Genomic DNA, 23898 nt, shown 5'->3' with positions numbered 1-23898 from the left:
GAGAGCTTTCATTTGCAGCAGCAGCAGCAGCAGTGCGTGCGTGTGTGTTGAGGGAGGGGGCTGGCAAGACATAAAAGCAGCCCCCTTGGCCGAGGTAGGACCTTCTCTGAGGTACTTAGAATGTCTGTTTTGCTGCCATGATTAGTGGAAAACAAAGCCTATTTTCACTCAAATTTTGAAAGAAAAATTAGATTGTTTGTGTTGTACATGTGGATGCCGGGGAAAACCTGGCTGGGGCCAGCTTCACAGAGTCAACATGAAAATGTAGTTCAAACCCAACTGTATACACTCGGGTCAGCAGCTGAGCCTTGGAGCAATCCTGGGGTCCCACGAAGGGGGTGAGCAGGGCAGAGGGGTCTGCAACGCGAAGCCCAGGCCGGTCCACTGACACCCTCTCCACCACAAAACACCAAGGTGGCTGACAACAGACCACAGTCGTGAGGCATGGTGTCACTGCCACACTCGTGGGCAACAAAGCACAAATGAGCAGGGTTTACTCCTTCAGCTCATGGAGGATACGCAGCCCTTTCCCTCAGGAGGATGGCCCCCGACAGGCCAGGGCGCCCCTTTGTCTGCTCTCAGATCAGCGATGGCGATTCCGCACTCCAGCCAAGAAAACACAGCCCCAGCAGCCCCTCAAAAGAGCCCCCAAGAGGCAAGTGCACCCAGAAAGTAGAGAGAGAGAGAGAGAGAGAGAGAGAGAGAGCGAGCGCGCGCGCGCAAGAGCGGTATGGATGGAAGAATGGATAGATAAATAAAAGAGACAGACAGATGGACAAATAGATAAGATAGATGGATAGATAGGCAGGCAGGCACATAAATCGACAGACAGAGGCAGGAAGGTTACAGAATCCCCCAGGAACCCTTCACAGCCAGACTTTTTCTCCACAAAACCTTCTTGGACATCTTTTCAGAAAGGATGTTCATTCAAAACCTGACAGGGATAATGTCACAGAAAAGGTGGGCCACTGGGCAGGCAAGGAAAAGTATCTGACCCTCATCCTTTTCTCCTCTTTTCAGAATCAAGCAAATGACTAAATTTGAGAGATGTGAACAGGAAGAGAGACAAACAGAAACCCTAGCCCAGGAGGCAGCTCGTCACCTCCAGGCACAGAGGGAACAAGCCCGCAGACCGGCCATAAGCATACACCAGAAGGTGGGCCAGATCCCTGCGCCGACTAAACCCCAGCGGCCACCACCACCAGGAGACAAGAGGCTTCTCCTCCCCAAGCCCCGACCGGAGCCACTGAAGAGGCTCCAGCAAGGACCAGAATGCCACAGTGGAGCTTCACTGGATTCAGAAGTGCCTCCACCGGAAGGGCCCGGGATCTCCAGGGAAGATGTCTGACTGGGCCCAGAAGCTACTGAGGCTCTGGTGACGATGCTGTAAGCAGGGCCCGTGTGTGTCAGCACAACTCCTCCACTTCTTAGGGCAAAGGCTCTTCTCCCTACACTCTCCATCCTCCCACCCTTCACCCTTCAAATGATTCCTACAACAATCAGAACAGGTGCCGTGTCTTGAGCACAAATGATTACTGAAATACGAGCATTCTCATTGCTCTGCGACGAGAAGCTCTACCTGCGTCCAGTCGCCGCCCTCAGTCTCCCACCTCAGGCTCACACCTTCTCTTGGTCCCTGCCCCCATCCCGGGACCTCGCCGTGTTTACACCGGCCAACCAGTCAACCTAGTTGTAACTGTCCATCAAAAGCACAAATCCTTGAAATCCTCTAAAACATGAAACTCAGGTCTCTTGCCAGATAAGTGAAAGGGTGTGCTGGACAAGTGGCCCAGTGCTGAGCGTCCGCGAGGTCGAAGACTGCCGTCCACATTCAAAAGAAGTGATTAAAGGCAGTGTTGGGCTTAGGCTGGTGTGGAAAATGAGCTGCAGAACAATGGACCACTGCAGAGCCTGGGAACTTAGAGGCAGACACAGCGGAACAGAACCCAGCACATTTCCATCAAAATTCTTTTAGATAAACAAGACCAGCGTGTCCAAAGTCTTCTGTTCCAATAAGGTGACACGCCAAAATCTGGTTTTATAAATCCTGTAATTTGCACTTCTCAAAGGGAGATTTTCCATAAGCAGGGCATGTTCCCAGATAGTGACATTCTACCTATAATTAAAACGTGTCTATGTGTGTGTGTATTTGGAGAGAGAGAGAATAGGAAAGCTTCATATAGTCATTACATTTACCCCACGAAATATAGTCATCCAAAGAAACCAGTTCTCCAATATTAACAAGTCTCTACAAAGTTAAACAAAGCTGGCTTTAACACAAATCAACAAATCCCATAAAGTTATTAGCTTACAGGAACAACTCCAAACACTTGAGTGTCCTGACAACTTAATTCAGAAAGGTAAACAGCCACATCCTCACGCCAAACATCCCTGGCAGTCTTTATTCCCTAAGCCCATAAAACAGACCCCATGGAAGTCCTCAACTCTTTGTTACAAGCTTTCCGGTGCACTCGTACCTCGCTACATGCAGATAAGTCAACTGTGCACCCACTTCTCAGATGACTGTAACAAAGGATTAAGTGGGATCCTCAAAGCCCAAAAGAAAAAACAAAAATCTGCAGACAGCCAGCTAGCTCAGAGAGGCCTACTGCCTCCTGGAGCTGCCTTCTTTCCGGGGTGGAAATGTAATGGAAACAGTACAGAAAGCAGAACTCCAGCAACAAGGCAAAGATTCGAGGCACCTAAAATTGATGGCTGCTGAAATTCACCTGTTTATACTCATGCAAACATGTGTGAATGCACGAAACGTGGGCGCAGAACTGAGAGCACTCAAAGGTTACACTCTGAGGTCTAGCCTAGCATCTCTGAGTCTCTGTTTACAGGCCTCAGTTTCCTCCATTTTTCAAGGAAAGAGAACAGAGGCGGAGAAAGTAGGAAGGGAAATGAAAACCATGCATACTGTTTATAAAGGGGACCAAAGCTATGGCAGAAGATGAACTAATTTATAATCAAACACCTATTTTTAAATGCTGGGAAATGATCACAGAAACTAGCAATAAAATAAAGGGGGCCAGCCATCACTGGATGGCAATTCAGTCCCCAGAGAAAGGTCGAGATCCATACAAGCCTGACTAAAACTGCAGATTTGGCCAAAATGGTCAACAGAGCTCAATGCTTTAAGAGCGACATGAATTCTCTCTTGTAAATTTCCACAGTGCCTTTGCAGGAACCACCACTGCCCCCAAGGAGGATACCAAAGCCAAAAGAATAGTAATATTAAGCAAATCACAACACTTTTTTTTCTTAAACATACTCTCATATATACAGCACCTTGCCATCCATAATGGATTTAATCAGGACCCCAGCAGGGAAACCCACAAAAGGCCTATTTCTCCAACAAAAGCCACAGCAGCCTGAAACAAATCTAGAGCTATTTGGTTTTTTATTTTATTCATAGGAACAGACCTTCTATCCCAGGTTCCTCAAGATAAGCCACCAAAAACTGCACCTGACAGGCCCGTGGAGCAGCCATCCTCAGAGCCGGATCATTGCAGAGAGACAGAGAGGAAGGAGGACAGAGGACGGGAGGGAGGAGGGGGAGGCGCGCGCGAGGCAGGCTCGGAGCACTTGTCAACAATCCTCCCCTGCACGTAACGCGGGCGCCTGCGGATTCCGCCAGTGCAGATTCCGCGCGGCCGGGGGGAGGGGAGGCGCCGGGAGGGAAGGTTATTTATGTGGCTGCGAGAGACTCTAACACCAAAGAGGAGGGGTCTGGGGCTTTTTTCCCCCCCTTCCTGATGAATTAGAATGAGAAAAAGGAAAGGCTCAAATAGCTTTTCACCCTGTAATTTCCTCAACCTGCAATGCAGACAAATCCTTATTTTTAGGATCTCTGACACGGCGTGGGGCGGGATGGGGAGGGGGGGCGCCCAACTGGATGGGAGCAGTTTAACTGTCCACCCTTCTCTGGGCCCAGGGTCAGACTGCTCTCCCCCTCCTCGCCCCCGCCCCACCCCCCCACCCTCGCTCACACACTTCCCCCTCCCCAGCCCAGCCGCGGGGTCCTAGCATATTTTCAATGGCATCCTTTTTTTTAATATCATAATCTGTGTCATTCAGCACTTGCTTTTTATTTATTTTTATTTGTTTTTTTGGCTGGGAAACCTGGGCAGCTCTCCAGACAGACTGCAGAAATCTCTTTCCACAAGCTCCTCCTCCTCCATCCCGCGCGCCCCCTCCCTCCCATTCCTGCAGCCCGGGTGCTCCATCACTTCAGTGATGACCGCATGGGCCACGGCTGCCCTCCCCGCCCCCAGCGCCTGGACACCCCGCCCCCAGGCACATAAATTCATCTAATCTAATAAAACAGAAGCTGTTTTCCCTCATTGTTCCTTGAGGATCTTTCACAAAACGGGCTCTGTGGCCTGGCAGCTGCCGAGAGGGGTCTGAAAAAGGCAGGATTCCAGCAGGGCTGGCCAGCTCCCTGGGCCCCGGATAACTGCAGCTCGCATCTCCTTCCCTATGTCATAAGCTGTTTGATTGTTAAAGTCAAAGCTTTTGAAGCTTTTGAACTTCAGCTGGCAATTATCACGTCCAAAGCACATGCTCTGAACACCAGTCCACATTCTCCTCTTTATGCCTCTCCAGAGGGGAAGAAGATGGTCGACACCCTCAGAGAGGCCACATGGCACTGAAAGCTTCACCAGCAGGCTCATCCAGGGGAGCTGGGGAAGGAATGCCCCTTATGCCTTCCTACTTTCAGCTTGTGGCTGTTGTTGTTTAACTATTGACTGAGCCCCTTCTGGGCTTTACATACACAGGTCAAGTTATTCAGACTTCAAAAAACCCTAGAAGCACATCTGTCCTGGTTGCAGGGCCAGTGCATTTTGTCCGCTCTGTTTCCTAAATGACCATGGCATCTCTACCTGCCTCACTTTCAAACAAAAAAAATGTCAGGAGGCAGGTGATGGTTGGCCCAAACCTCTACTCAATTTCCACCACTTTAAAACCAAAACAGGCGAGGCCTTTGGAGATAATCTAGTACAATCCCCCACTTTACAGATATGTCAACCGAAGCTTCTGCAGGCCTGGTTCTTAACCAAAAGCACAGTGAGTAAATCCTCAACAAGCAGAAGGCCATCCAAGAACCTGGGGTTTCTGGGGCCAGGGGCAAGCTAACACGCCAGAACAACCTCATGCAAACTCCCTGTAGGACAGAGGGCCGGAAAAGCCTCTGCAACCATTACACGCCCAGTGTGAGCCCAGAACAGACCCTCATTCAGCTCTCTCCAGTGCAATCTATTCCTATTATGCTGAACAACTGTTTGGCGTGTATCCCACCGCAGCATAAGTCATACACAGTCCATTAAAGGGCATTTAAGGGGTGACTGTTTGGCTCGTCCCTCTTCTTTGTACTGGGACTTGTCTTAGTGGCCTTCCCTAATCAAAAGCACCCAAAAGGGAGAATTGCAAAGGAGATATGAGGCAGGTATGTTTGGGATATATGGAAATTTTGAAAAAAGGTTAGTAAGAAAGTACAAACCACAAGACATAACCAATCAGTCAGAAATGAAGCTTGACGGTCATGAATGGATAATGGCTATGCTTAACACCCCCACTCTGACCACTCAGACACAGCCCCTGTGGGTAAGGGCTCTCTGCTCTTTCCCTATCTCTAGTCTCCCAGGCTTCCTCTTCCAATCAACTGTAAAAGTAACAAGGTATTTAAAGTCAAAAAGATAAGGCAACCCACTCCGGTATTCTTGCCTGGAGAATTCCATGGACAGAGGAGCCAAAGAGTGGGACATGACTGAGAGACTAACACTTTCACTTTAACAGGATGTTGGGCCCCAGGCTGCTCGTACTTCTAAAAGCAGAGCAGCTTCTGACGACGCACTTTTTGTTGTTCAGGTGCCAGGCTGTGTCTAACCCTTTGGGACCCCATGGACTGCACCATGGTGGGCTCGTCTGTCCTCCACTCTCCCAGAATTTGCTCAAATTCATCAGACTATGGACTATGGATTTATCCCCTAAAAGATGTGCGTAGCCAGCCCTGTGTGTCCACTCTGACCTGTGCTCTGCTGCTGGGTCGGGAAGAGGACCTGGGAGAACTCCTGGCTGTGAACTTCAGTAGGTTTTGAACTGTTCAGCTAAAACACTGTCTTACCAAAGAGGAAAGCTATCTTCAGCACCAGACAGACTGGAAGGACCAGCATCCTCCAGGAGATACACAAGAACACTGAGAGCGAAGTTCAGCTTCACAGTAGCATCACAACTTTCAGTACTGAAATTCTGTAAGAGGGGAGGGTAGAAAGGGAGACTGGCAATGACTGCTTCTTTATTCAAACGAAGTATGATTGACAGCATCACCAGCTAAGTTGCAACATTCAAAGATCTGAGGAAGTCTCAATTCTTAAATGAAGACAAGGCTCCCCCCAACACTGGCAACTCTGTCGAGCCCCCTTTTCTGTGAGATTTGGATAAAATAGAGAAAGTCTGCAAACTCAATCACTAAAACACTCTCTATTGTGCTTCCCCCTGCCTCATTATTTTTTTAGTTACAGCACAAATATGCATGCCTAAGTTGTGTATTATTTTACTGTGCACAATTACTAGCTTCGCAAAAAAGCTATCACATCATGTTAAGCCCAGAAAGATTTTTCTTCCAGCTCAACATTAGGTTACTAAGATCCCACCACGATTCTGTTTATACTCTGTCCCGTCATTTTCCCTATGGTTTATCACACTCTATTGCATGGTGTATGTGTGTGTGCTCACTCAGTCGTGTCTGACTCTTTGTAACCCCATGGAACCTGTAGCCCACCAGGTTCCTCTGTCCATGAGATTTCCCAGGCAAGAAGGCTGGCGCGAGTTACCAGTTCCTCCTCCAGGGATCAAAGCTGCCTCTCTCGCATTGGCAGGCAGGCTCTTTACCACCATGCCACCTGGGAAGCCCCACTGGATGGACAGTTCACAATTTATTTTGACTCTCTTGTTCATTTAAAGTGTTGCTGATCTGTTACTATCATGAACCATGCTGCAAACATCATTCTGCTTGTCCCCTACCAAGCAAGTGCTGTGGTTCCTCTGAGATACACACCTAAGAGTAAAAATTACTAGAAATTCTTGGATATGCAAATACTCGAATTTATAAGTTAACAGCAAACTGGTTTCCAAAGTCAGTTTTTTGCTTGTGTACCAGTAATGTATCACTGAACCTCCAAATGTTTAAATATGAAGACCTCTTATTACTCAAGACTCCAGAATACTAGTCACTTCAACTGCTACTTTAGAAGAGATCAGAATTTCAGAAAGGATGTCCTATCTGAAGAAATGCTCTGCAGCCGGCCAGGTACAAGGCTGCCCTCCACTTGATTATTGCACCTCAATGCCAGGACATCTGAGGTCTCAGAATTAAAGACCCACCTACGTGCACAACCAAAATGAGCTGGGCCAACTCCAGCAGCCCACCAGCTGCACTCAGCATTTTAAAAAATACACAGCTGAAGCAAACCCCAAATCTTGGAGGTGGACAAAATTGGAAAGAACAATTCATTTGCTTGCCTTAATCAAATCTGGATATCTAATAATACCCTGTGCTAATTAAGAGAACCTGCTGCCTCAGAAGCATTAAGACCTTATTTTATTCATGTATCCAATCGAGGAAGTCAGCCGATATTGAGGGCTGGGATCCACCTCAAACAGGAAAGACAAGCCTGTCTTTTGTTAGAGCAAACCCTGGGGTTCTCCCTACCACCCATGATCAACCTCCAAAAGCGCTGCAACTCCCGACCTATACCAGCCACTGCACGTGACAGGGGCACCTTACTGCCCGAGCTACGTGCTATGAACAGCAATTTACCAAAGCTACTTAAATAGGAAGGCAGGGTAGAGTGGGTTTCCCTGTGAGAGGAAGGCATAATAAAGGTGGCGGTGTCCAGGAAGTCTAGGAAATAAGAGGGTTTTAATGAGCGCGCTGCATTAGCCATGTGTCCAAAGATATTTCTCTGTTAGCTGAGCTGACTCACACAGTATGGATCATATCACCTAAATTATAATAATTTTTAAAAAGCCAATACAGAAAAATGATCCACTGTGCCAATATCTGACTTTCAAAAATACTACTGAAGTGTGGGCACTTTGCAGCAGTCATTATGTTAATAATAAACATTACTTGTTAAAATTGTATTTAAATCAAAGTTAAGACACTGGCAGTATACCAACCAGAATTAAGTACATACGGAGTCTGACTTGGACCCCTTCCAAGAGGGCTTGCTAATTCCTGAAGCACCAACAGCGCTCAACTGTGTAATGCATGTGGCTGGCCCTACAGCCAACGTGACTTCAAGGCCACAATGTACAATTATAAAATAATACCAATAATTACAAGAACACAGAAGGGAGAACTGGGTTGGATGACTGTATAGTAACTAGTGAAACAAACTTGGTTACAATGGACTTACTCACTAATACCACTGAAATGTAACTACAATTAAACCAGGAGGTTCAAGTTGATAAGCTATCAGAAAAAATGTTCCATCAGACTTAAAAAAAAAAAAAAAAAGTTTATTTGGGCATCTAAACCACTAAAACCCTTACTTATTCACAGCACATATATCATAATTTGGACAAGGTTGCTTGGTTCTAATCTTAGTTTTACTTCCCATTAACTGTTAAGAAGAACTTTAACACTCTTTAAGCTCTCATGAAAGCTCTCTGTGCCTCACTTTGCTTATCTGTTAAATGGCCATAAGGACAACAGTGGTTTAAGATGTCAAGTACCAATGACACATGATGAGTGCTTTATGAAGGGCTACCTACATGCCTTAATAAAGGGTTCCACGGTGGCTCAGATGGTAAAGAATCTGCGTGCAGTGCAACAGACCCGAGTTCAAGCTGAAGGGAATGGCTATCCACTTCAGTATTTCTGCCTGGAGAATCCCATGGATAGAGGAGCCTGCTGGGCTACAGTCCATGGGGCCACAGAGAGTCAGTTGTGACAGAGTGACTTTCACTTTTTATGCCTTAATAAAACTTTGGTGCTAGTGAAATACAATTTTTGTGGGTAATGGTTACTTTTTAATTATTTGATTGTAAAAAGAAACAGAAGATACATATATATGCAAGCTTTTAATACTTTTAAACTTATTTTGCTTCATTGCCTCATGCAGGATCTTTAACTGTGACAGAAGAACTTAGCTGCTCTGCAGTACGTAGGATCTTAGTTCCCCAAACAGGGATTGAACCCGTGTCCCCTGCATTGCAAGCAGATCCCTAACCACTGGGCTACCAGGGAAGTCCCTAATGTTTTTTTTTTTTTAAATGATTCAGATAATGGATTTGAAAAGGTAGAGAAATGATGCAAAGTTAGAGTATCAAAACTGTGGTTTTGAAAATTAATCACAGTAGTATTAAGTAGACTTCGATGAGAATCACAACATGGGCACTTTACCTCCTTAAGGATAGAAAGTAACAGAAAGCGCTGTTTGAACAGCAGCACTGAGACCAAGAACAGAGGCAGGTCACAACATTGACAAAGCCTACAGCCTCACACACCGCAAGAATGGCAACATACTGATAAGGGGATGGCAACTTTCATATCAGCGATTTCACTTCTAGGAAGTAGTACGAAGAAATTAAACAGAAACAAGAATTTTTGTGCAAGGATTTCAATGTAGTTCATCTTTATTATTTCGTTGCTTCTTTTACTGGTTTAAATTTTTTTATTTTTAAAGAAACAAAGCTTTCCTGTATCAGCTTTCTAAGCCATGCAATAGACAGACTGGCTATCAGTGCTTTGGTTTTCAAACCTGGCAACGTGGACGACCCATGATGGTCCATGACGGCACTGGAGTAGCTGGCCTGGGGGGGGGACGCACAGCCAATGATGTGTTCCCATCATTCCCTGCACTCTCAAGCCTCAGTGCCTTTGCACATACCATTCCTTCTTTGGCGATAGTCTCTCCTCTGTCTGCCCAGGAGGTCCTGCAGCCCATCCTGCTCAGCCTTTAGCGCCAGTGTCACCTGCTCTACAGGTGCTATTCAATGTCATACCTGACTGTCAGGTTCCTGACCAAGAGGATTTATTCTTGCTCATAATAACCCTCAAAATCTAGCATAAGCCTAGAGAAGTGGCTCAGGACTAATGAATCCTGTCGAAAACATAAGGTGCTTCTTTTGAGGCCATCTCAGAGTCGTTATAAGCCTGAAGCACTCTTTATTACCTCAGAGGGCCACATTCTGCATCTTACCAAGCTTTCAAAGGCAACCCTCCACTTTTCTTCCTAGAAAGGAAAATATGTCAAATACTTATCTCTGTGTTTAAAAAAAGTATTTTGCTAGGAATGCCTCGTGAAATTTATAATACACTTGATTTGCTGGCATTCATGAATCAAAATTAAAGAATTCTTGAGAATTAACTTCAAGTTTTCAGGTGAAATTAGAGCTTTCATAAATTTAACACTAACCTTCACATTATGTTTTATACATATTTAATCTTTTAATGATTTTAACAAAATGGAGACAATAATTTATTTACACCTGTAAAGTTGTTCTGTGTATTCCTCAAATTATTTATCTTTGATACTCTAATTTTGATAAACTTGGTTTGTGACTAATAATTTTACATAAAAACCACAACTATAATCCTCTTTTTTACAACGTGAAATTACATCAATCACTATTAACAGTTTTGTTATATTCTTCGTGGTATTGTCCTTAAAGGTATCATGTATCATACTAAAGACTAATGCTCAATATGGAACATGATTGTATTAAATATTACACAGGATTTTTTTAAATCACATTTTCAAACACTTAGGAACATGAAGAAAGAAAATGTAACTTGAATTGTAGAGATTCCATTGCATACATAAAACAATTTTAAATAAGTTGTGTTTTAAAAATATAAATGTCCAGAAAGCAGACCAGAGAAAATAAAACAAACTAGTAACAAAAAGCAGTATTCTCCCCAGAGGTAATCTTCATAAATTTCTGAAATTTCCACAGTCAAAATCAATTTCTTTAAATACAAACGCTGCCATCATAGACGCAGTACCCAACCACGAAACAAGTTGATTAATGGAAAAATGCAGCTATTTTAAACATCACTTACGCGCGATGCTAACAGAAAACCTGGATAAGAGGCAGGTAAGAATAAGAGCGGGGTTTTGGAGCCAGTGGAATACCTGCTGCACTGAAGTCAAGGACAACATGAATTTTATGACAATACCACGGGCAAGGGCCTCCTGAAGCTGCCCAAAACACTAAGAGGCATCTGAAACAAATATTACTATCATTTCACTTTGCTGGGAGTGTTTCTGAAATTGATGACATGGGGTATGTAAAAAGGCTTTCAGCCAAAAACAACAAGAGCAGGAAGACAGAAGAAATTCACTACTGTGCTCGCCCTCTCTCCAAAGTTCATGGTCTAATTTGGTAGACTCTGGTCACAAGTGGCTATTAAACACACACAGACACACACACACACACACACAGACACACACACACACACGGCTTTTAAAATTAACTGAAACTAGCCAGACCAGCTAGGGCTAGGTCTCAAGGACTCAAGAGTCAGAACTGGCTAGTGGCTGCTATGCAGAGATGACACGTCTCCATCATCACAGAGAACTCTGCTGGCTAGTGCTGATCTGTAGAATTTCCATGCATTTAGTCTCGGGACGCAGCAGCAGCCCCTGCGTCTCTGTGCTGTTCTCTGCTAAGAGCTAAGTACACAGGCCCAGCACACCCAGGGCATGGCAGACAGACGGGACTTCTTTTCAGGCAACAAGGAGGGGAGGGGCAAACAGAGCAGGAGCCGACAAACCCCCTCCAAGGCAGCACAGATGGCTCTTGCAGGAGGGAGAAAGGAAAACGAGGTTGGAACTATTCAAAAGCCACAAGCTTATTCAGAAAACTAAGAACTGTAGAAAAACTTTCTCTGTGCAAAGCAACTGCACCAAAGGGGGATTTTTTTTCATCACAAATGGTTTTAGGAGATCCTGTTGTAGCTTGAGGGTGAAAGGTCAGCAAGCATCAACTAAGACTCAGGAACAAAGTAGTGTCACATGAAACGGCTCTGAGTTAAGACTCAAATCTTGCTACCCTCCAGGCTCTAGGCACTGAGAGGTGTGAACCCACAGAGGACTCTGGGCTCCCCGCCTGAGTTCCTACACACACACACCTCCAGAGAGAAACCATCAGCCTGCATTCTTGTGGGCGGGGAAGGACGCACACCCCACCCACCAGCACATTTCCTCCACATTACTACCTGAGATCCACATCCTTCCAAATTCTACAAAGACTTCCAAATGTCTTGTGACCCAATAGCACAGGGCATCGAGTGAGCTGGAAGAACATGAGCCTGCCATAAACACATCCTGTCATCACCCATCGCTAAAACAGAACCAAGACAGACAAGGGGTGGCAAGGGTTTTCTTTTACTGAAGGAGGAAACCAGAGGAAGGATGACTGCTCACAGCGATACCCAGCTACTGGTAGGACCAGAATGACAGGGCCATGACAGGGCATATCACAACCAATTGGCGTTCTGCCGCATCCAATACTGCGTCCAATGGCTGGAATCCAGGCATTTGGGGCTAATTTGACAGACTGCAGTGTAACATAACCTCTATCTCTTCTAAAAGGCTGACGAAAATACAGAGCCCTGAGAGTTTTCTCCCATGACTCTGCCCTAAGTTTAGCCGCCATGCTGGAACACTCCAGTCATCTTCCCTCTGCCTGCCCCCCAACACAGCTGGCATAGATCCATTCTCTTCTGCCTATCAAGTGCCAGCTGAGGAAGAGCCCTCTCAGGGACTACAGAATCCAGCGTTCTGTGCCCAGGTAGGGGCATTCCCCCCCCATATAAACTCTCACTATTCCTACTAGGCAGGCTTCCCAATGGGGTTCCCAGGTGACTCACTGGTAAAGAATCCACCAGCCAAAGCAGGAGACATAAGAGACACAGGTTCGATCCCTGGGTCGGAGAAGATCCCCTGGAGAAGGAAAGGGCAACCCTCTCCGGTATTCTTGCCTGGAAAATCCCATGGACAGAAGAGTGTGGCAGGCTACAGTCCACGGGGTCACAAAGAGTCAGACACAACTGAGCACATACACACACAAGGTTTCCCACCAGTGCGGAGTGACCTGCTGGGGGAAACTAAACAGGGATCATTTCCTTCAAGCTTGGTCAGGGCTTCTACTCTCCAAGTTCTAGGGAGAGGTCTAATTACAGGATGCTGGCACCCAGGGAACAAAGCAAACCGATTTTAACACAGTCCCTTAAGTATGCTGTTTTATGACCCAGCTACAGCTTTTATGAGAAGTGGTTAGGTAATGTACATCTAGAACCTCAATAACAACTGCCCTTTGAATGCTTCCTTCCTGCCAGGGACTAAGGACTTTAAATAAATCATCCCATTACTCCTGAGAATATTGCCTCTGAGAAAAAAAATTATTCCTCCACTTGACAGAGCTGGGAAACAACCAAGCAGGAGCCAAGAGAGAGTGGCCAAAGCGCGTTTGCTAGTTCCTTCACCCCTGGCAGGACCGTGGGCCACCCACTCACAGACGACGGCATGACCCTCTTCCGCCAATTTCCACGAGAGAAGCTGGAGGGCTGTGGCCTCCTGGCCGAAGACTGGTGGGAGAATGAATGGCCAACAGTTCTCTCCAGGAAGTCTCTGGAGCGCGTGCATTCGCAGCCCCAGGGCCCTGAGCTCAGACCAGGGCCTGCTCCAGTCTCAGCGTCTACCCGGGACGGCGTGGTTGTGGGGCACACTGACGTGTGATTCTCACTGGGGGTGTACCATGTGCAGATGCACGGAGCGCACCCTGCCCACCACCCGCCAAGAAACCCAGTCAGTTCCTCAGCCGGGAAGCACTCTTAACTGCGCATCTGCTCCACAAAAGGGCTAAGAAATCGGAAGAGACTGTCTGACAAGTCAGCTGGTGGTGGTGGCCGGTGCAGCCTCCCATCACTACCAAGAGTAGCCACTTGATGGCAATCTTAACCTGTTCCCTTGGAATTCTTCCATAAAGGGAGACCCCAGGAGGGAGGAAGTGTGCTGGCTGACCCCGTGGACAGGGCTGGAGACAGTGTCCTTGCAGGACCTTCGTCTGCAGCGGTAGGAATGTCCAAGGCTGGATAGAGAAACTAAGCCAATGCTCTCCCAAGTGTTACTTGCCACATCACAGGCTCCTGTGGGGGCCTGGCTAGACGTGATTACACAGGCTCTGCATTCAGACAGACAACTTGGGAAGATGGAAATCTCTCCAACCCCATGGCACGTTCACATCAGGCTTTCCATCAACAGACTGAAGTGCGAGGCAGACAGATGGTAACAAACAAGCTAATAAATCAATGGTGTGCCTGCCTCTTATCTCCACACCTTGTCCCCTAAAACCACAGGAAAAAAAGCCAAAAATGAAAAAAAGGAAACTTTCCTTAAAAGGTGCAACACTTGTTGAATAAAGCAGCCTACCACCTTCCTTTTTAAATTGTAAAAGAGAAGGAAAAAACAAAGCAAAAACGCTACTTGCATCTTCGGCAGAAAAGGCTCTCCAGAAAAAGAAAAACACTGTAAATTGCATTCACTAAACACTTCTATTTTCAGTGGCAGGAAAATTAACATCAAAACATGGGGAGAAGGAGGAAGTATATGGGACTGTTATCAGGAACCAGCCAGATCTCTCAGCTTGGATGACAACATAGTACCTTCCCCCCACCCCTAAACACATACTCACTTCGACCTGGCCCTGTGCTTCCTAACTCTTGGCGTCTCGATTTATAAGGAGGGTTCAGGCAGAGAGTGAAGTGTGTGCCAATATTTTCCTCTGAGGAATTCAGAAAGTGCCAGCTGAGAAGCTTCCAGCTCACCCTTTACAACGGCAGCACTGGAAAGGCCTTTCCAAACAGCCTGGGTTGTCTAAAGTCAGGTCAAGGACCGAATGAGATGGGGAAAGCCACTCGGGTACAGGCTGGGCAATCTGCAGCTCAGATTCTGCTAGAAACCAGCAGGCCCCCCTGCATGCCAAGATGGAATATTCTGGAGTATGTCCACTGGCATGTCACCCACCCAGATGATGTCTGAAGAGGACTCCTCAGCCCTCTAGAAGATAGGGAGCAAGTTGCATTCAGTGAACTGACACCTTCACAAACACCCAATCGTATGGGAAAGGAGGACAGCATCAGAAACAACAGTTCAACATTTCCGACGTGGAGACCTTGGGCTGCCTTCACGCATCAGAAGGCAGAGCCCTGGAAAATGGGAAGGAAGCTGCCACTTCAGACACTGCCACAAGCTGGCCTGGAGTCTCAAGCCCAGATGGCGTCCCCTGTCATCAAGACCAGGTGCCAAGCGTGACCAGGATGCCCACCTACCTGCCAAAGGGAGGCGCAGACCTGGTTAAGAAATAACCCAAAAGACAAGGGCAGGGCAGGGCAGCTGGGAAGAGGCCCTGTCCGTGTCGAGCCAAGGGCACTAGCGACAGGCCAAGGGACGGTGCAGAGAGGGGGACCCAGGTCCCAGGATGTCTGGCACGAGGAGCCCTAAAAACTCTCCTTGGCACAAGACAGGGACAGCCTGGCTGACAGGCCAAGCTGACGCTGGTGACGTGCTGCCTGCAGAGGCAGGACTAAGGTTACGGAACAGTTCCTGTTTCCCTCACTGTCCCCAAACCTCCTGAATGAGAAACCTGCACAGTTTTACAATTTTCTGGAAAGAAGTCATGAGGAAGCTAAATCTGGGACTCTGCAGAAGGACCTTAAAGACCATGGAGAAAGCCAGAAGGATATATGAGATTTGGCAGCAGGTGAGATTAAGTAACAAATTCTAAATTAAGGGATTTGTGGCCTGTAGGGTAATTTCCCTCAAAGCATATCCAGTTATCACTCTCCTGGCTTTAAATATATGCTGGACAGGACTCATTTTATGTGGCTCAAGTAATAATAGGTTATTTTCAAAAACCAAGTTAAAAGGTCCTCTAAATCTGGGGAAAATGGGATCTTAGAAATTCACAAGCACAGCAAAACTGCAAGAGTCCACTGTGGTTGATCTGATAGCAATTATAAACTGCATAAACTCACATATCACAGGATTCGAATCATGAAACATGTAAGATTTAGAAAATGCACGAGGCCTTTCTCCAAGCAGCAAGAGGTAGGTGCTATCACTGCCTGCCAAGAATGAACACAGGAAAACTCACATGGGCAAATGTCCTCTGGCCGAGTGCAGCCCTACCTGGTGACCGCGCAGGGCCTTCCTTTCCATACCTGCTGAGAAGTTAACATGAGTAGAAAGCACTGCCCTAAATTACACTTAGGGCATAACATTCAGACACATAGGATGGATAAATGTACTACGAACAGGAACCCCCCAACTTCAAATTATCCTATGAGTTTTTTCAAACTCAAGGATAGAAGCATCCTTGCTAAGCCATCTCAATTGCCAGTCCCCTCCCAATCCCTCAGAGCCTACAGAACATCTTGTCTGCCCTCTGTAAGGGCCCCTGGCCTTGGAAGGCAGCTCCTGGTGCAGGTGAGCCATGTTTCAACCCCCAGTGAAGTAAAGGACTTGGGCCAATCCACGTGGTCTCACAGGAGTAAACACTCAGTAAGTGCATGTCCAAGAATTCCACCCAACTGAGAGGAGCGGTGTCTTCTGAGGTCAAGCAGCCCTCAGAGGTTCCTGACTTGCCAGGAAATTGTTCCAGTCTCACGAAGAGAAAGATGGTGCAGGTTAACATGGAAATTAACTTAATCTAAAATAAAAGAACTGTCACCATCACAAATCCCTACCGAATACGAGACTGTTACAAACCCAATGTGACTCCCCCGTAAAATCCAATTGAAACCCCAACACCCAATGTGACTCCATCTGAAGACTGAGTTTGTAAAGAGGTGACAAAGGTTAAACAAGGTCATAAGGGTGGGGCCCTAATTTGATTGGGCTGTGATGTCCTTATAAAAAGGGGAAGCGAAGAAACCAAAGCACTCTCTCTCTCTCAGCCAGGAAGCAAGAACTTCAGTTCTCACCAAGAACTGAAGCAACTGGAACCCTGAATCTTGGACTTCCAGCCTCCAGAACCTTAAGAATTAAAGTTCTGTGTTTTTTTAAGCCACCCAGACTGTGACATTTTCTTCAGGCAGCACTGGATGACTGATACACAGGCTTACACCACAGTCACAAGGAAACAGACAGCAATCAGCCATCTCACCACGCTGCCACTGTATGTTTTTGCATCCTCACGGCCACCAGGCAGGTCACGGGGTCCTCACAAGAAATCTAACTGAAAACACACTGTCTTAGCAGAGAAGGAACATGACTTACAGACGCCCCTTTAGCTTGCTTTTGGAGAAAAGCCAGGTCTTGAAAGCAAGTTCCAGAATGTCTTAAACTATTAACATCAAGGCTGAGTATTCTTAATACTCAGACTAAAAACAGTGTCACAAAGCGGGTGGTGGGGGCGCCACAAGAGAAAGGTGACAGGGAAGAGGATGAGAAGCAAGCATTTCAAAGCCCACTTGATCTGGGCATGCACGGCAGCTCGGACGAAAACTGTGATGCTGGCTTAGGGTGGGGCATCTGACTCCACGAGCACCGCCATTGAGATGGTGAGTGTCAGCCGTGAGCCGGTCTGACCATGGGATCCCTATTCAAGCTCAAGACCTCCAAGAGCTGCTCACTGGACACACATGTGCCTCTGGCTTTGAGGCACCTTCAAGTCTCCACAGACACTGTCCAGCAGCTGGCACATTCTGGGTAAAAGTCACAAACTCATATAAAGTCATAGAAGCTTCTAAATACAGAGACAGCCAGGCTGACAAACCACCAAGTGCATACACTCTTTAAAGAAGTCAAATGAACTGGAGGGGCCATTCTCTGGGGTGATTGGAAAAGTCCTGGATCAACAATGGACACTAAACACATGGATGTATGTATATTTGGCAGCTCACTGAACTGCACACCTAAGAGAGGTGATTTCACTGAGTGTAAAGACTGCCTCAAATTTATTTTCTTAAAGGTGGGGGCAAGATCTGGATCCAGGAGTCCTGGGTTCAGATCCTGACTTGACCAATTCTCAGCTACGTAGCTTTACAGGTGTTGCTTTCCATATATGAGGCCCACTAAACAAACCCGCGAAGTTATGATAGTAAAACACTTGTATGAGAATTAAAAGCAGTAACATTTCCTAAGAAAGCCCAATTTTAAGTTAAAATAACCAATCAATGTAGCTTGTACCTAGGCAAGCATTCAACAACTGTGGTTCAGAAAGAAAGGGTAAAGGGGCGACCCAATTCCAAGAATTATGATGATGAGACTTATAAACACATCACAATTATGAATAAATCTGCGTTTTGGTAACAGGAAACAACATGGCTTGTGATCTGGGGCGAGGGAGTTAGAAGTCAAGGTCCACGCCATTTCAAAAATGAAGTCTGGAGAACTGGAGAATCCTCAACAGAGAGGAGCACGTCCAGGGTGTAGGTGAGCACACACTCTGCAGAGCACCCAGGAGCTGTGGACACAGCAGCCACCAACATGGACGGAGAGTTTCCCTTCTGGAACTCACCATCTACTACAGGGAGAGAGCTTGTAATTAACAAACAATACAATGCCAGGCAGGGAGAGAGTCGACGCAGAAAAAACATTACAAGATGAGGAGCTAAAGGGCAACAGGCAAAGGCACAATTTTTGAATGACGTTTGAAGAAATCTCCAGTACCAAGACCCTGAACCTCAAAGTACTTAAAGTCACACAGGTATTCTAAATAGAAGCATCAGCAAGCACAAAATTCTGGGGCAAGAGTACACTACTAATTGCAGCAGGAAGGTTAGACTAGGTGAGACGGGGGTGAGGGAGAGACAGGCAGACAGGACCAGAGAGATGCTGAAGGACCACATCCGGTGTCCAGGGTAAGGATGTCTGCCTTCCACGCTGAGATGGGGGCACAACGCGGGACATGGCACATGTCGATTCCTGCTTACAAGGAACTGGCTGCTGCCTAGAGAGAGGAAAAGGCAGAAGAGCTTCATAAAGAGAGCTTTAGGAGTCTCAGCCCAAACCAGAGGTGGTGTACCAGTGGCAGTGGTACAAAATCAATTTCAGAAGATACTGTGAGCTTAGAATGAACAGGTTTTGTGAAATCTGGAGGAAAGAAGAGAGAGGGAAGTACCAGGTAATTCCAAGCTTTTGATCAAAGCAACTAGAAGAATGGAATGTGCATTTATTGACTAGCAAGGCAGGAGCACATAAGACTGAACAGAGTTGGCTTGGTGCACCCCAAGCTCACGAGACCTACCAGCAAAACAAAGTCCGGAAGGTGGACAGGCAACTAGAGTTCAGGTGAGACGCGTCATGTCAAACGCAGCCACATGGGCGGCTAACTGAATGATAAATGGATTTGGGCATCAACCTTGGAAAGTGACCCGACTCTTAAGGGTTCAAAACAGAATGGGTGGGAAGAGAATATTAAAGTGAATATAAGTAACAGAGGGACAGAGACTTGGAACACTTTCTTTGGAGGAATTCTATAAAGTAATGAATGAACAGAAATGAATAGAAGGAAGGAGATAGATTATCTGAGGGTTTATTTTTAATAGGAGAAACTATCAATGCAACATGCTCTGTCTACTGATGGGAAAGATCTAGTAAAGAAGTAAATAAAGGACAAAGAAAGGAGGAATACAGTCCGGAGTGCTGTCCCTGGGGCAATGAGAAAAGGGGACTGGTGCGCAGACGGAGGTGCTGACCAGACAGACTCTTAGTGGGAGGAAGAGCCTTAAAGAACATCCCAGATGGGAACAGCAGGTTCCCATCCTCTGGCCTTCACACCCCTCAAAGGTAGATGCTCTAAGGACGGGGCCAGGCAGGAAAACACCGTGGGACTCTCTCAAACTCAGACATCACACGCCTGTGCCCCCACCCCCGAGGCACACCTATGAGCTGTGCTCTTCCTGCTACCAGCGGGTCCAAGCCAAGAGGCCTGGAGGCAACGGGAGCGAGCACAGAGGCTGCAGAACTGCCAGAGGCAGCAGACCTCACGCACTAGTGCCGGGAAACAGGAGAGGACGCAGCAACCTCCACAGGCACCGCCATCCCTCCCTCTCCGTGAAATCTTTGCACACGGCCCTGCCGACTGGGAAGCCTGGTGTCTTACCATCATTTAAAATAGATTTCTGGTTCCGATCAGTCTTCGGCATCATCCATCCCTTCCAGTTAAGCTCACCAGCAAGGTTCAAAATTACTCCTCTGTAAAATGAGGCGGCTGACCTCTATACCTCCAGAAGTCCCTTCTGGCTCTCACCATCCCTAACTTAAGCCAAGGAAGGCTCGCCACTGCCTTGGGGCCAGAGCAGGGCAAGCAGGCCGTCCACTGCCACCTGCCACGTTCCCTGCTGGACTGACATCACTCCTCCCGGCCGACCGAGTCTACTGGCTGGTCCTCTCCACCCTGTCCCGCCCTGCAGCCCTCGCAGCCCTCAGTTTCAAGGTCTGTCAGAATGCAACTTCTTTACAGAAGCTTTTCCCAGGAGCTCAACACTGGGTCTTTTACATCACCTGCCTCCCTATTGGCCTGACACCAAGTTGGTCACATGCACCTCTGATTTTTTAAAGCATTTTGTTGTATTTTGCTGTGCTTCACTGATACCAAGTCTCAGACATTTTTCTGTTAGAAAGCACCTCACAATTATGATGGCTTACACTGATAAACTAGAAGCATTTTTTCCTTTCTTTCATAAAATAATAATGCCATCACTCAATGACATCTTAGATGAGATAAAATAAGCTATTCTGACTCCTCCAAAATAAGCAACTTCAGTTCCACTTTATTACTTACAATACCTCCTACGTACTAAGAACCCTATCAAATGTTGATCAGATGGGAGCTCTATCCAGAAACATCCCACCTGCATTACTCAGGGTCACGAACACACTGATGACAGGACACCTATGAGAGAGAAATCACGCTTGCTCAACTGTCCCACTTTCCAAGACACACGCAGCTTTGTTTTTAAACAAAGAATAAACGTAGGCTGTTTTCAAGAGGTTTATCTGCCCTCACCGCAAGCAGCTCTCGTTTCCAAGGAGTGCTGTCAGGGGACCCAGGTGAGAAACGTCTCAGACGCTGGACTGTTAAGAGAAAGTTTAACTCACTGCCCAAGAGCACGGCCACCCACAGAAGTTCATTTGGAAAAGCAGAAGGATCCGTGTAGTCAAAGGTGTGGTTTTCCCAGTAGTCATGTACAGATGTGAGTTGGACGATAAAGAAAGCTGATGCTTTCAAACTGTGGTGCTGGAGAAGACTCTTCAGAGTCCATTGACAACAAGGAGATCAAACCAGTCAATCCTAAAGGAAATCAACCCTGCATATTCACTGGAAGCACTGACGCTAAAGCTGAGGCTCCAACCCTTTGGTCACCCTTCACGACGCGAAGAACTGACTCATCTGAAAAGACCCTGATGCTGGGAAATATTGAGAGCAGGAGGAAAAGGGGGAAAACTGAGGATGAGATGGATGGACTCATCAACTCGATGGACATCAACCTGAACATGAATGGGCAAAGTCCAGGAGACAGACAGTGAAGGACAGGGAAGCCTAGCGTGCTGCCATCCATGGCGTCACGAAGAGCCGGACATGATTTAGTGACTGAACAACAAAACCGCCACCAGGGAGGGAGAAATTGTTTTTCCTGTTGAAACAGGGACTGTCTTGAGAAGTGGAAGATCTGAGAGCTTCAGGACAGGGGAAGGCAGACATACAACCATGGCATTTATTTCAAATGTGCCCAAAAAGAAACTTTCATTCATCAGACAAGGTGCCCTGGCTTTGATTTTGACTCAGGTCATTTTTTTCATTTCATCCTGTAAATAGGGAATTTGCAGGAGCTGTGCCCTTGTCTCATTCCATAGACATCAGTAAACTCAGATTTTTAAGAGAGTCTAATGAAAACCCTACTCTTTTAAAAAAGACATGAGGGCAGCGTGGCTGTAGATGGGGTCCCAATCTGCCCTTCTACCTTTGGTCCTCGGCTGTCACAAGCAAGGCCAACACCCCTGTCTCCCCACATCCTCCACACGACTGGCAGCCCTCTGCCACTTGGCTGGTTCAACAACAATATTAACGTTACAAATTTGTATCCCTAGGTGAAGAAACACAAAGTAATAATGAATGTAGCTGCATGTAAGAGGGGTGACTAGTCAGGAGGAATGCAGTTTTTTAATTTCCACTGACTATCAATTCACTAACGAGTGCTAATAAAGCCCAGAACCACCCTCACATGAATAAATACTTGAATTGCCCCCTCTTCTGACTAAGCCTTGCTCATGAAAGACTTCACAGTATCTCCTTCAAAAAAAACTACTTGAAAAAAACCGTACTCCTACGATTTCATATTTTTGGAATCCTATCTTTACAGGTCTCAAAATGACTTCTATTTATTTCAATGGTGATTATAAGCAGGGGAGCTCAATGCAGAAAGCCAGGGTTTAAATCCTGGCTCTGTCTCGAACTAGTCGGGGAAGCAAATTGCTGATCACCCTAAAAGTTCCCTCTACGTCTATAAAATGGTGAGTTCTGAAGATTAAATGAGCAAAATACAGGTAAAGTGCTAAAACAATAAACAACCGGCAAAGAGCAAGCATGCAATACAAGTTCCCGCTCTCACAACTACTGTCAGCTTCTAAGAAAAAAGATCCAGTTTCCCTTAAATCTAGTCAAGATGCTTTAGCTGGCCAGAGGGTTTGCTGGATTTCAGATGAAATTTATAGAAAGTAAATGAAATTGAAAGACAGCTAATAGCTCCCCTCCCTGGCTGTGTAATTATGTGTACTCATTATGGGTGTAGCATGTTATTATTTAAATGTCCCTAATTTCAGCCCCAGAGGGCCAAGGGCCCTCAAAGAGTGGCCGAGGCCAAGGCCTCTGCCAGGCTCTCAGAAGCTTTTGTCAATTTATTACCGCCGGGAAAAGTGGCACCATCTCTAGCACCGAGGAGACAGAGGGCTCGCATCCAGCAGAAATCTGAGCACTGCCTCCCTAGCAGCCTGGCTACAGCCAACAAGCTGTCACCTCGGGTGCAATTCCTACACAGACAACCCACTGGGCTGTCCCAGACTCACATTCACCACCTCCAGGAAGACAAAAAGAAAAAAAAAAAAAAATCATCCCTTGTCAAAAGCAAGACTGATGGCAAACATAGATTTTATGACATAAATTATGAAGTCTCTCGTTAGAGAGAAGTGATGCTTTTGAACTGTGGTGTCGGAGAAGACTCTTGAGAATCCCTTGGACGGCAAGGAGATCTAACCAGTCAATCCTAAAGGAAATCAGTCCTGAATATTCACTGGAAGGACTGATGCTAAAGCTCCAATAATTTGGCCACCTGATGCAAAGAACTGACTCATTGGAAAAGACTCTGATTCTGGGAAAGACTGAGGGCGAGAAGAGAAGGGGACAACAGAGGATGAGATGGCTGGATGGCATCACTGACTCGATGGACATGAGTTTGAGTAAACTCCAGGAGTTGGTGATAAACAGAGAAGCCTGGTGTGCTGCAGTCCATGGGGTTGCAGAGAGTCACACGCGACTGAGCAACTGAACTGAACTACTATCTTACATCTGCTTGGCTTACTGTTCTACTAGACCTGCCCAAGTGGGACAGCTGAGCTCAGTCACCCAAATGAGCTGCTACGTGTACCCTCTAAGCAAACAGCGCCCCTCACACAAGAGGCCAGGGCAGGGGGCTGCTTGTTTATCATCCTAGCATGCCCGTGATTTCACGGAACTGATGTCAATTCGCCTCCCAATTAGATAAAAATTATGTCAAGCCCATTCTGTGAACTCAAAATAATCGTTTTAAAATTGCTTTTTCCCAGGAAACTCCGGCAAGACCAGTAATTCTGAAACATCTTTGCTTAAATACAGGGGTAA

The 23898-nt window shown here is 46.5% G+C and overlaps 1 protein-coding gene across 4 annotated transcripts in view; it reads right to left on the bottom strand.

Annotated features, from left to right (window-relative positions):
- Window positions 1–23898, bottom strand: part of JARID2 (jumonji and AT-rich interaction domain containing 2) — a 230157-nt gene that overhangs the window by 97295 nt on the left and 108964 nt on the right. Inside the window, exon 1 of one of the 4 annotated variants that reach the window (XM_018038768.1) lies at window positions 3427–3585. The exons of the other annotated variants lie outside the window; for them this stretch is intronic. Within the exon in view, the coding sequence (XP_017894257.1) occupies window positions 3427–3493 (67 nt within the window). The 5' untranslated portion in view covers window positions 3494–3585. Of the gene's footprint in view, window positions 1–3426; window positions 3586–23898 lie in introns of those variants that run through there. 4 annotated transcript variants of the gene reach the window in all.

The sequence above is a fragment of the Capra hircus genome, chromosome 23, assembly GCF_001704415.2.
Source record: "Capra hircus breed San Clemente chromosome 23, ASM170441v1, whole genome shotgun sequence".
Taxonomy (NCBI): domain Eukaryota; kingdom Metazoa; phylum Chordata; class Mammalia; order Artiodactyla; family Bovidae; genus Capra; species Capra hircus.
The sequence above is the reverse complement of the archived record's forward strand: the minus strand, read 5'-3'. Positions and strand labels throughout refer to the sequence as shown.